Source organism: Phascolarctos cinereus, unplaced genomic scaffold (genome assembly GCF_003287225.1).
Source record: "Phascolarctos cinereus isolate Bilbo 61053 unplaced genomic scaffold, phaCin_HiC Scaffold_9;HRSCAF=440, whole genome shotgun sequence".
In the NCBI taxonomy this organism is placed as follows: domain Eukaryota; kingdom Metazoa; phylum Chordata; class Mammalia; order Diprotodontia; family Phascolarctidae; genus Phascolarctos; species Phascolarctos cinereus.
In genome coordinates this window covers 101,464,891-101,478,598 of record NW_027556402.1, presented here as the reverse complement: position 1 = coordinate 101,478,598, position 13,708 = coordinate 101,464,891, and the positions used below count along the sequence as shown (strand labels likewise).

General features: G+C 36.0%; 1 protein-coding gene across 5 annotated transcripts in view; it reads left to right on the top strand.

Moving 5' to 3' along the window:
* RBM46 (RNA binding motif protein 46) overlaps nt 1-13,708 on the top strand; it is a 66,737-nt gene that overhangs the window by 23,678 nt on the left and 29,351 nt on the right. For 3 of the 5 annotated variants that reach the window (XM_020993986.2, XM_078148339.1, XM_020993990.2), the window contains exons 3-5: nt 5,848-6,009; nt 6,709-7,176; nt 7,980-8,762. In XM_020993986.2, coding sequence (XP_020849645.1) covers nt 5,859-6,009; nt 6,709-7,176; nt 7,980-8,762 — 1,402 coding nt within the window. In that variant the 5' untranslated portion in view covers nt 5,848-5,858. Of the gene's footprint in view, nt 1-5,847; nt 6,010-6,708; nt 7,177-7,979; nt 8,763-10,985; nt 11,039-13,708 lie in introns of all 5 variants that reach the window. The other 2 variants (XM_020993984.2, XM_078148338.1) reach the window with 1 other exon arrangement.

The window sequence follows — 13,708 nt, the reverse complement described above, 5'->3', positions numbered from 1 at the left end:
AGCATGGTTGTGACTTCCTCTAGTTTTGTTCTTCTAGTTCCTCTATTCTAATACATGTGATTTAGGAGCAGAGTAGGTAGATAGTGGGAGTGATTTAGGGTTTCCCATGGATTTATCATGTCTGAGAGGAAGGGAGATAAGGAATGTTAAGAGGTCAGAGGAATGGCGGAAAATCATGGGATTATAGATTTAGAGCCGAAAGGGGGACCTTCAAGGCCATCAAGTCCACCTTTTACAGATCAGGGAACTGAGACTTAGGTTGAGTGACTTTATCCAAGGTTACACGGCTAGTGTTTGGTAAGATTTTTTTATCCATGAAGTAGAGTATTAGTAAGTAATGGTGAGAGTTAGATTGTGACTATTTGAGTGTGTAGCTGAAGTGGAATGGAGGAATAAGTTATCAGATTTGAGTAGACTAGGGAACTGAGAGGCTTAGGTGTTGAAGGGAACATTAGCCTATAAATGCTGAGATCCCCAGTTGTGAGGGCAGAAGTTGGAGAGGAGATAAAGACAGCTGCTAAAACTCCTTTAGAAAGAAAAGATGGTGGGGGGAAAAAAGGCAGGGACTTGCCTGGACTCTTCCCCCAAACTCCTCTAAACAATTTTAAATAATGCCTCAAAACAAATTCTGGTGTGGCAGAACTCACAAATGGAAGGGGTACAAAAATTTTCCAGCACAAGACAACTTAGAAGGTTGGCAGAGAAGGTCTCTTCCATTGGTGTGAGAGTAGAATGCAGTCCAGCACAGGCTGTGCCCCCACAAACCAGCAGTAGGCCTTGGGGGTCAGGGTGGGATGCAACTGAATCAGTGATGGCAGTGGTGGTTTCTGGACCTCTCAGACCATAGTAAGGGTTGGAGGGAGTGTCAGACAACTAGTCCGAAGGAAATTATAGGGGTCCCTTTGCTGGTGTATTGCCCATATTTGGATCTGAGTTGCAGTCCCAGGTCTCAGTCCCACGGCAAGGAGGAGCACTAGCCACAGGGGAGCTGGGACCCCATGGTCACAGTTACAGGATAGAAAAGTGTGCTTGTGGTCATAGACCAGAGCACAGGCCAGGAGAGTAGTGAACTTAATCTCTCCCTAGATCATACCACCTTGGAAGAACCAAAAATTTAGAGGTCCCCAGAATTATCTCTGAAAATAGCTGCACAAAAAACCTGAAACTTGGGACAGTGCTCTTTCCACCCTGGAAGCAGAGCCCCACTTTAGCATAGAGTTAAAAATCAAGAAATAGGCTGGAAAAATGAGTGAAAAGCAGAAAAAGAGCCTGACTATAGAAAGTTGCTATGGTGATAGGAAAGACCAAAACAAACTCAGAAAAAGACAACAAAGTCAAAACTCGTACATGTAAAACCTCAAAGAAAAATATGAATTGGTCTCAGGCCATATAAGAGCTCAAAAAGAATTTTAAAAATCAAGTAAGAGAAGGTAGAAGAAAAATTGGGAAGAGCAGTGAGAGTAATGCAAGAATATCATGAAAACAAAAAGAGTCAACACCTTGATAAAGGAGGGACAAAAAATGCTAAGAAAATAACTTAAAAAACAGGATAGCACAAATGATGAAAGAGGCTCAAAAATCTAGTGAAGAGAAGAATGCCTTCAAAAGCAGAATTGGTCAAATGTAAAAAAAGATACAGTTACCACCTCCACGTTGCAGGGGTTGGGAATGTGGTGCTCATGTGATCTGGAAAATCTGGGTAAAATGTTTTGGCCCTCCCTTCATACCATAGAAGACTGAATTTTTTTTCTTTTTCTTTTATGGGCTGTTTACAGTACCTTATTGTAAAATCTATTTAAGTATTTGTTCACAGGCTCTGTGACATCTGCTGGCCATCATGTGTCATCTGCAACTTCTGCGAAACTGCCCCCAAAATTCCCATTTAATTTCTTATGCTGACCCACAATATGTTGAAACCTCGATGGGGAAAGTCTCAGTGTGGAAGGGATAACTGTACGCAAATTCACTGAAGAAAAGAACTCCTTAAAAAGGCAGAATTGGCCAAATGGAAAAAAGAAATACCACAAAAATTCACTGAAGAAAACTTAAAAAGTAGAATTGGCCAAATGGAAAAGGAGGTACAAAATCTCACTAAAGAAAATAATTCCTTAAAAGTTAAAATTGGGCAAGTAGGAACTAATGACTTTATGAGACATCAAAAAATAATATAACAAAATTTAAAAAAATGAAAAAATAGAAAAAATGTGAAATATCTCCTTGGGAAAACAACTGACCTGGAAAATAGATGCAGGAGAGAGAATTTAAAAATTATTGTAGTACCTGAAAGCCATGATCAGAAAAAGAACCTAGACATCATTTTTCAAGAAATTATCAAGGAAAACCGCCCTAATATTCTAGAACCAGAGGGTAAAACTAGAAATTGAAAGATTCCACCAATCACCTCCTGAAAGAGATCCCAAAATGAAAACTCCCAGGAATATTATATAGCCAAATTTCAGAGTTTACAGGTGAAGATGAGAATATTGCAAGTAGCCTAAAAGAAACAATTCAAATATTGTGGAGCCACAGTCAGGATTACACAAGATTTAGCAGCTTCTACCTTAAAGTATTAGAGGGCTTGGAATATAATATTCCAGAAGGCAAAAAATCTAGGATTACAACCAAGAATCACCTACCCATCAAAACTGAGTGTAGTCCTTCAGGGGGGAAAAAAAAAGATATTCAGTGAGGTAGAGAACTTTTAAGCATTCCTGATTGAAAAGACCAGAGCTGTATAGAAAGTTTTGCTTTCATACAAAAGACTTGAGAAAAAGAAAAAGGTAAACAGGAAAGAGAAAGTGCAAGAGATTCAATAAGATTGAACTGTTTACATTCCTATGTGGGAAAATCATACTAGTAACTCCTAAAAAATTTCACATTATTAGGGCATTTAGATGTATACATAGAGAGATGGCATGGGTGTGAGTTGAATATGATGGAATGATTATCTGAAAAAAATAAAATTAATGGGTGAGGAGGAATACACTGGGAGAAGGAGAAAGGGAGGAGTAGAATGTGGTAAATTATCTGACATACAAGAGGCACCAAAGAACTTTTACAGTACAGAGGAAGATGGGGGAGAGTACATGAACCTTACTGTCATCAGCATTGGCTCAAAGAGGGAATAATATACACACTCACTTGGGTATAGAAATCTGTGTTGCCATCCAGGAGAGTAGGAGGGGAAGGGAACGGTGGAGCATTGAGAGAAGAGGGGGTGGATTCAGGGAGGTAAAAGTCAGAAGCAAAACATTTTTGAGAATGGACAGGGTAAAAGGAGAGACAGAGTAGTAGGATAAACAAGAGGAAAACAGAGGGAAATACGTAGTAATCATAACTAACAAATTTTTTTACAGCAAGTTTTTTTGATAAAGACCTCATTTCTCAAATATGTAGAGAACGGAGTCAAATTTATAGAGTTAAGATCCATTCTTCAATTGATAAATGGTCAAAGGGTATGAACAGACAGTTACCAGATGAAGTAATTAAAGCCATCTGTAGTTACATAAAAATGTTCTAGATCACTATTGGTTAGAGCTACCACCCACACCTATTAGATTGGCTATTATTACAGAAAAAGAAAATAGATGTTGGAGGGGATGTGGGATAATTGAGACACTAATGCACTATTGGTGAAGTTACATACAGATTCAACCATTCTGTAGAGCAATTTGGAACTATGCCCAAAGGGCTATAAAACCATGCATACTCTTTGACCAAGTAATACTACTACTAGGTCTGTATCTTAGATTACAAAAAAAGAACAAAAAGGAAAAGGACTTAACAGTAGCTTTTAGTGGTGGAAAAGAATTGGAAGTTGAGGGGATATCCATCAGTTGGGGAATGGCTGAATAAGTTGTATATGATTGTGATGAAATACTAAAACCTGGAAAAAGTTACATATACTGATGCAATGTAAAATGAGCAGAACCAGGAGAACATTGTATTCATTAACAGCAGTATTGTATGATGATCAACTGTGAATGACTTAGATATTCCCAGCAATACAGTGATCCAAGACAATTCTGAAGGTGTTAAAATAAAAAATGCTATCCATCTTGAGAGGAGGAATTGATGGAATCTGAATGTAGATTGAAGCATACTTTTTCTTTACTTTTCCTTTTTTTTTGTCTATATTTTCTTTTACAACATGACTAACATGGAAATATGTTTTGTTGACTGCGCATGTATAAACCTAAATCAAATTGCTTGCTTTCTCAATGAGGGAGGAAGGGAATGGGGGGGATTTGGAACTCAAATTTTTAAAAAATGAGTGTTAAAATTGTTTTTACATGTATTTGGGAAAAATTAAAATAGTAAATTTTTTTTTAAAAAGGAGAGAATAATTTGGGAGATAGTATAAAGCAGACAGTAGCCACCATGATTTATGTGGGGTGAAAAATTTCAAAGGATGAGAGGTTGCTGAGTGTTGGTGTCAAGTGGACATTCTTGAAGTGGCATTGAATAGCATCCTTGTAGGATCAGTGATTTGGGGAATGTGAGTGAAGGTTCAGCTAGTGCTAGAGAGAACAGTCAAGGATACAGTTGTTTGTGGGAAGAAGGCAAGTTTAGAGCAAGTGGATAGAAAAAAAAATTGAAAGATAATTATCCAAAATGTAGGGATTTTGTTTATTATAGAACAGGAATTCCAGCAGGCACAGTGGAGGGAGTGAGCAAAGTTGAAATGGGAGATGGTTAGGCTGGAGTTGAGGAGGGTGAGGATATGAGAATAGGAGATGGGAGGGCAGGGCTAATGGATAGAGGATCATTGTTAGGAGCCATCCAAGTTTAAGTTCTATACATACTAGCTATATCACCATGGGCAAGTCACAACTTCTAAGTTTCATAGATAATTTTCAGGTTGTAGAATGGGAGATGCAAAACTCCTATTCTGCATTAGTAGAGGGGAATTTCTAAAATAGTACTTCCTTTTGCTGATGAAATCATAGATCTAGACCAAAAAGAAAAAGAAAGAAGGAAAGAAAGAAAGAGAAAAAGGTGGAGAATGACTGATTATAGAGATAGCTTGTTATAGTGGCCTTGGAGTCAGGAATTCAAATAATTTCAAAAAATATTTATTAAATTCCTACTCTGTTAGACTCTGGGGAGTCTACTCAGGAAAAACATGGGAGGCCATGGGTCACTCATTTACCCCTCTGAGTTTCAGACAGATCTGTAGTGTTGTAAATTGTGTATAGGTTTTGTTTTACATTGGTGAGAAAAGAAAAAACAAGAAAGCCATATCCTTAATGTATTAATGTCTGATATTTATGATGCTGACAATAGACTATAAGTATTCTTTTGCTAAGTTTTCCAAATATTAAATTATTTTATAGAACTTGAAAATTTATTTTCTCATACAATATAATATTTCAAAAGATCTATAATTTTACCAGTGTTGACACTTCCTCCACTGAAGCAGATCACACCCCATCAGTACCTTAGTAGAAGATTTTATATGTTAACATAAGATTAATAGGTTCAATATCTGATAAATTATCCTGCACTTAACTAGACAGAACAAGTATTTGAAACATTCTCATTTGCGTTGGATTGGGTAGAGCTTGTGCTCAGTGTATATAATCTTCAAGAATTTGGGTCACCTACACACCATGACTTTTATCAAGATTGTGAAACTCTTAATTTTTTTCTTCATTAGGTTTTTAGTACCTTAATCCTTGCTGTAATGTTGGGGCAGAGCGTTAGAATAGGTGGAACATGTAGCCCGACTTGTTAGTCATAATGACCATACTTTGTTTCTGTGAATCCATGGAGACCACAAGATTGTAGTGACATGGAACATATGTGCATTGCTACTTTAAAACTTTTCTTAATCTTTTTACTTAGAAATTGCAACTATGAATGAAGAAAATCTAGATGTAACAAATGGATGCAGCAAAGTTCGGACTGGTACTCAGAATGAAGCAGCCTTGTTAGCTTTAATGGAAAAAACTGGTTACAACATGGTTCAAGAAAATGGACAAAGGAAATTTGGTGGGCCACCACCAGGTGAGGATTGTCTGTGTACCAAATCTTTTTAATCCTGTACTTCAGGCATTCAAATTATGAATATCTAATTGCCTAGTACAAGTGTCTTCAGCAGAAATTTTCTCTTACTAGCCTTCCCTTACCTATTAGGTCATATTCAATCTTTGGGAAAGAAAAACAAATTGGTCTTGAATATTTTTTTTTTGTAACTTTCTCATAGCTAGTCCATCAACTCTGTTTATTTTAGAAGACCAGCTTTGGAAGAGAAGGTAATGATGGGAAGTAAGAAACAATATTAAGGTTGTAATGATGTGCTAATAGGAGCTGACTACGTTAGAATCATAGAAGTTAGAGCTGGAAGATTACTTAAAAGATCATGTAATCTGACCCCCACATTTGAAAGATCAGGAAAACGAGACCCAGAGAGGCTAATTGACTTGCCCAGGACCACACAGGGCAGAGCTAGAAATCAAACTCAACTTCTCTAAGTACCTTTTTTCTCACACTATCATTCTTTGCGAGGAGTTGGCAACTTTGGAAGTTTGACTGGATGAACAGTGGGTATTGGAGTGTATTTGGAAGTGAGGATGAATCAGTAAAACCAAGGTATTAGATACCACGTTTGCCTTATCTCCAAAAAATAAGCCATCTCTCAGTAATAAGCCAATAAGCAATTATACTTTACAAATATATTCCTTGAAAATTATGCTTCCCTTTCAGGTTGGGAAGGCCCACCTCCACCTAGAGGTTGTGAAGTTTTTGTAGGAAAGATCCCTCGTGATATGTATGAAGATGAATTAGTTCCTGTTTTTGAAAGAGCTGGAAAGATATATGAATTCCGACTTATGATGGAGTTTAGTGGTGAAAATCGAGGATATGCTTTTGTAATGTATACAACTAAAGAAGAAGCCCAATTAGCCATTAGAATTCTTAATAATTATGAGATTCGTCCAGGGAAATTTATTGGTGTGTGTGTGAGTTTGGATAATTGCAGATTATTTATTGGAGCTATTCCCAAAGAAAAGAAAAAAGAAGAAATACTCGATGAAATGAAGAAAGTTACAGAAGGAGTTGTGGATGTCATTGTTTATCCAAGTGCAACTGATAAGACCAAAAATCGTGGTTTCGCATTTGTAGAATATGAGTCCCACAGAGCTGCTGCCATGGCAAGGAGAAAACTTATTCCAGGTGAACAAATCAATTTTTGTTTCTATTATTTTTTTAATCCAGAGCTGTGATTTCATTGGTGTAGGCTTGGTGAGGAAATTCTCTCTGCTAGTGTAGGTCAGTAAGTGTTCATCTTAAAGTTATAGAGAGTACCTGGGACACTGAAAAATTAAGTGACTTACCCAGGCTAACGTAGCCAATATGTGTCGAGGGAGGATTTTAATGTAGCTCTGACTCTGAGCTTCTGTATGCTACGCTGCTTCTGGGAAAGAAAAATCAATTTTTAAAGTAGGTTTTCTGAAGGAAAATTATTACAGATTTCAAATGGTGTATCTATTATTTTTTTACCTTAAAAGGATTATATTGCTTTTGAGGTCAATTTTATAAAAACACATAACTGTACAAAAAAAAAAGAAATTTTCTGAGTAAACAGAAGTAAAATATTTCAGAAGCCTTACAATTAGATTTTTATAAGTCATCAAGTAGGCTATTCATTACAGGAAGTAATTTATAAAAAATGCTTTTTGGTAATAACTTTCTCATTTATTTTAACAGCATGCATTATTTGAATTTCTTTTAAGGATGAAACTTAGAAATAGATCTTGAAATATATGAATGTCAACATTTATTATTTTGACTTAAACAGTTTCAAACTAAACATTCCCAATTTGAATTTTATTTGAATAGAAAAAATTGTTTCAGAATTACAAATATTTGAGATATATCAGTGTCTCCTTCTTTGGGAGGAATTAGTCAAATCTTTAACCTTCATTTTGTCCATTTTAATTTTGCCTGTAAGTGAATATTATTTATAACTTTTACAGGAACATTCCAGCTGTGGGGCCATACTATACAGGTAGATTGGGCAGATCCAGAGAAAGAAGTTGATGAAGAAACAATGCAGAGAGTTAAAGTTTTATATGTAAGAAATTTAATGATCTCTACCACAGAGGAAACAATTAAAGCAGAATTCAACAAATTCAAGCCTGGTGCTGTTGAAAGGGTGAAGAAACTTAGAGATTATGCTTTTGTTCATTTTTTCAATCGAGAAGATGCAGTGGCTGCTATGTCTGTTATGAATGGAAAATGTATTGATGGAGCAAGTATTGAAGTAACACTGGCGAAACCAGTAAATAAAGAAAGCACTTGGAGACAACATCTCAATGGTCAGATTAGCCCAAATTCTGAAAATCTGTTGGTATTTGCTAACAAAGAAGAGGGACACCAAAAAACTCTAGGAAAACCGCCAAGTCTTCCAGCTCGTCTAAATGGTCAGCACAGCCCAAGCCCGCCAGAAATTGAAAGATGCACGTATCCACTTTTTCCTGGAACAAAGCTTACACCAATAAGTATGTATTCTTTAAAATCTAATCACTTCAATTCTGCAGTAATGCATTTGGATTATTACTGCAACAAAAATAATTGGGCACCACCAGAATATTATTTATATTCAACAACAAGTCAAGATGGAAAAGTACTCTTGGTATATAAAATAGTTATTCCTGCTATTGCAAATGGATCTCAGAGTTACTTCATGCCAGACAAACTATGTACAACGTTAGAAGATGCAAAGGAATTGGCAGCCCAGTTTACTTTGCTTCATTTAGGTAAGTTAAATGCTCACATGATATTTAAAAAATTATAACGTGAAACTAAAAGAACATTATTACAGATTGTGCCTAAATTAGTAGTTTTTTGGGCAACAATAGCAGCTGTGATTTTTTTAAAGTGAATTTTACCCTGACTTCACAAAGTTATATTAGAATTCGTTTTTCTTGATTCTAATATAGCTTTTAAAGTGTTTTCTTGTGATACATGTAAAATGGCTCTACCCTAAAGGATATGGCCCTGTTATTTATTCTTTGTCTGGCGTTATCACTTTGACTAATAACCTTAATTGAAATGATGTTTTTAAGAGGCGGTAAGTACAGTGTCTGCTCCTAAAGTCAGTGCATGACCTCATTCCTGCATCTTGGGCAGTGTCTTCACATTGTTCTGTCAGTTGGTCGATAGTTAAGTCATTAAATAACCATTTGGTGTAGTTAAAATATCAGTCAAGTCAGTTATTTGGATAAATTGATCCATCTTTTCAGTCAAAACAGCCAATCCAATTAGTAGCTCTGTGTAGACACAGCCTTAAGTTCACCAATCTGGAATTTTGTCACTATTTCTCAAAAGCGAAAAGCATCTTTAAGAAATCTTTTGTGTTTGTTTTGATATATTCATGCATTTTTTAAAAAGTAAAAATATTCTTCTCAATGTTGTGTGGAATAATTAGTTCATAAAAATGAACACAAGAGACTGAACTTTTTGGAGAAGTGTTAAAGAAAATACTTGAAATTATGAAGAAGGGAGTTGTAAATACGACTTTGGTTCCTGTTTTTTTCTCTTTAAAAAAAATTACACTTTTTTTTTCTCCTCTTGTTGGTCTCCATTTACAATGCTGTCCTAAAGTTATGTCATTTCTACTGGAAACACTCAATGATCAATAGTTTCTTGAAAGTCAACAGTAAAAAAATGAAAGGTGTCTTTTTTCAGTAATGGCTATATACTCTTATGAGGGATTATAAATGGTTCTTGACAACCACAGGTTTAGCCATTAAGTCTTTAAAGTTTGTATATTGGGTCCTAGCAAGAGTAGTGAGAACAGACAGCAAAAGGAAATAGACGAAAAATAGCCTACAAGAGAGGATATTGGTCTACATTATTTTTTTGTTTTTCTAAAAATACCTCTTATACCCACATTGTTGTTTGGATTCATTATATACTCAGGTTTATAAGTCTGAACCTTTGGTTAGAAGTATTAGATTTAGAGATAAAAGGAAATAGAATATTCAGATCTAGTAGAGAGAATGCAGATATGACTGCATTAGGTCAGTTAATATTCTCATGATTTCTCTTGGTTATATAAGCAGTTGTAAAATGTACCCTCCTAATAAATAAAGACAATCTACTTTAAAATTATAATGTAAAAAAGTGTCAGTAGTGTTTGACTTTACAAAGAAATAGGTGACCTTTTGGGGGAGGGAGAGATAATGGGTTAGAAATGACTGCAGAAGCATTTAGTTCAGGTGTGGGGAACCTTCCGCCTCAGGCCACAGATGGCCCTCTAGGTGCTTGTGTACAGCCTTTTGACTGAGTCCTCCAGAGCAAATCTTTTTTATTAAAGGGATTTGTTCTGTGAGGTTTGGATTCAAAGGGCTGCACTTGAGGGCCTAGAAGGACACATGTGGCCTGGAAGGCCACAAGCTCCCCACCCCTGATTAGTCAAGGTAAGATTTACTAGAGGTTAGTCTTGGTAAAATTTCATAGAAATATTCTAGAATGTTTGTTAGTGAACTAGCTTAGTCATGTAGAAAATTATTATTGATATAGCCTCTGCTTGTATTTTCCTTTCTTTACAAACTCTTAAAATCTTAACACTTTATAAAACCTGGCATATATGCTTTCTATTCACAAATCTGTTCTTTTGATTTCTATTTTTTTCTGCATATTTTGTTGTTCCCATGAAAAGTTTGTTGCATAAGAGGAAATTGCATGATACCAGAGGTGTGTACTGCATATAGAGTAAGTAAGAGGGCAGTCATTGTTAGTTGGTACTGACTTAAAAAAAATCAAATATCTGTTCACATTCAATAAGAATCCTAATTATCTTTGCTGATGGGTGCCCAGAGTTCAGGAGAGGAGGGGTAAAATTAATATGTCTTGCTTAAAAATGTGTAACTATTCCCCAGGTTCATTGTAGCCATCTATTTTGGCCTTCTAGCAAACCTTTTGTTAGCTGCAAAAAGCAGCAAGATTTTTACTAATTTGAGTTTCTTTTCTCTCAGTGTCTTCGTGCTTTCTGAGGGAAGGGCTAACAAGGAGTTCGCATGGCCAAAAGGTAGGAAATAGGTGGAGTACAGGGCTTAATATTTTATTTGCGTGGAAAATACAGGGCCTGAACCTTAACCTGTTTGACCAGGATATGAACACAGATGGTTGATAAGTGTTAAGACCAAGAATGATGAAGGTAAAGGCTTGGGAGTTAGAATTAGGAGATGTATTCAGAAAGCCAGTGTTTAGGAGAGTGAGGGTAAAGGAGCTTCTGAAGGCCAGGAAAATTGAGATCCAGGGAATTTATGATTCTAGCAGAACTACATCAGGAAATAAAGGTCAGAACTTTGATGAGCAGTGATAGAAGTAGAGGCTAAGAGCTATAAGCAGAACCAGCCAAATCAATTCATTATGTATGTCTTAGGTGGCTGCTATGTGCAAGCCACTGTGCTAAAATCTGGGGATATGAAGACAGAATAAAAAGCAGTCCTTGCTTTCAGTGAGCTTTCATTCTGAATGTTGCTTCAGCTTTGACTTATGATGGTTGAATGCTTTTCTGGACCTTGTGAGTCAAGCTCCATCTTCTCCAATTTGTGATAGTTAAAGGATTATTATCTTCTGCACAAGGTGGTTTCATCAGATGATTGGGGTCTTTCTTTAAAGTCAAATGTAGTTGGAAGAGCCCCACATCCTCAAGGTTTGAGTAGGACTTTGGAATTCCTATTAGATGCCTATTTTGTTAGTTTGAAGTTTCTAACAGGGTTGTTTGTTAGGTTTTTAAGATGTTTTTTTCCTGGGACCATGGAACCTAAATTATTCCTAGAGTTCACTGTGTATAATTGATGGTTGTTTATTTTTCCTCATAAATCTTGAATCTGATTTTCTAGATAGCCCTGTTAAGCATTTAAGCTCAATTTCTAGTTTCTACTAATAAGACTTTTTTTTTTCTTTTTGGTGAGGCAATCAGGGTTAAGTGACTTGCCCAGGGTCACACAGATAAGTAAGTGTGAAATGTGTGAGGCTAGATTTGAACTTAGGGCCTCCTGACTCCAAGGTTGGAGCTCTATCCACTGTGCCACCTAGCTGCCCCCTAATAAGACTTTTTAATTGAACCTCTAGTTTAGGTTTAAGTTTATTATCTTTTAAAAGCTGGCCTGGCCTTGCTAGGCTTTATTCCTAGTGTTTTTGAATTTCATGCTAAAATGGTGCTGTCGGTATACTTCAGTGGATCTCTGATCTCATGAATGTGGGCCTGCCCTTATTGTACAATTCTTATCTGTGTCTTTCCAGAGATGTGTTTTCTGGAAGCCTTCTTCTAAGTCTCTTTAATGTTACTTGGGCTGCCCATTTGTTATCTACATTGCTCTACCTCACATAATTAACCTAACTCATTTTTTGATTATAAAATTCCTAGATGGTATCTTTTATACCACTTCTTGGATGTGTATCTTTCTTGGTAATATGCTGCCACCTACTTACATTCACCATGCTTCTATCCTTTGTCCTTGGGGCTTATCCCCAAGTAATGGATAAATTGCTTGGAACAAGTAATAATTTGGATACAGTTTTATTTTGTTTTAGCATTGGTCATGCATGTATGTTTCTGCTGACTTTAGGTTGTTCAAAAATCTGAGACTGATGTCCACGTACCAATCTTGGTATTGGTGTTATAAAGATGGATTTGCATTGGGGAACAGTTTTGGTTCACTGAAAATGCTGCACAATTTCCCATTTGCATTGTAGCTTTCTCCATTATGTACAATTATAGGCCCTGATCATTGCTGACTTATGATGCCTCTATGTATGTATATACATAGGGGTGTGTGTGTGTGTGTGTGTGTGTGTGTGTGTGTATGCACATATATATATATATGCATATCCAACTACATGTCATGATCTGGAAAATAAATCTTTCTCATTATACTTTTTTCCTATGTAAATTGTTAGGCTAATTACTTTAGAAAGGTTGTGGATTTTGTTTAGGAGTCACATAATATTCTTGGGCTTGTTATAGTCAGCATAATTGCATATGAAAGGAGGGACATGTAGATGACCTCATCATTTATAAGGAATCCTGTTATAGTTCGAATTTTGTACAGAACATCATCTGTGATCTTGTGAATATCTTTTCCAAGCATTATCTTTCCTGTTTTATGCTTTACTTCATATTGATAATCATCAGAGGAACATTGGACAAAATTATATTGGTGATTACATCTATGAAGAAATCCTCTAAGATTTTAACTTATGTATGGGGAATAATTTTATTGGAAAAGAGCTCTTAAAGTACCATTTTGTTCCATTGAGCCAGGTGCTTTTTTGTAATCAATAGTTAAACACAGTGGTACCTTGCATTCCTTGCTCAGTTGTAGTCTTTTATTGTTAACATATGGTCTCCTATAGGAAGTAACGTATAGAAGTCTGCCTGTTCTTATATTTTCATCAGTTCACCTGTGGATGATTCACATAAAGATTTAATTGAGTCAAGCAAGTGGGTCAATAGTTGCTAGTGTCTTTATAGCCTTCTTTTTCTGGTGATAACTGATTTTCTTCTCCCATCCTTTTGGTATCATATTTTGAAATCAGTTCCTTAGTGCTGTTACTATGGTTGTTACCTCTGTCATTTTTTTTTTTAAAGCATATGTACTTCAATCAATAAAACTACTTTTCCCTGACCTTCCACTTTTTATGCAGTAGTGGATAAATTGCTTGGAACAAGTAATAATTTGGATATGGT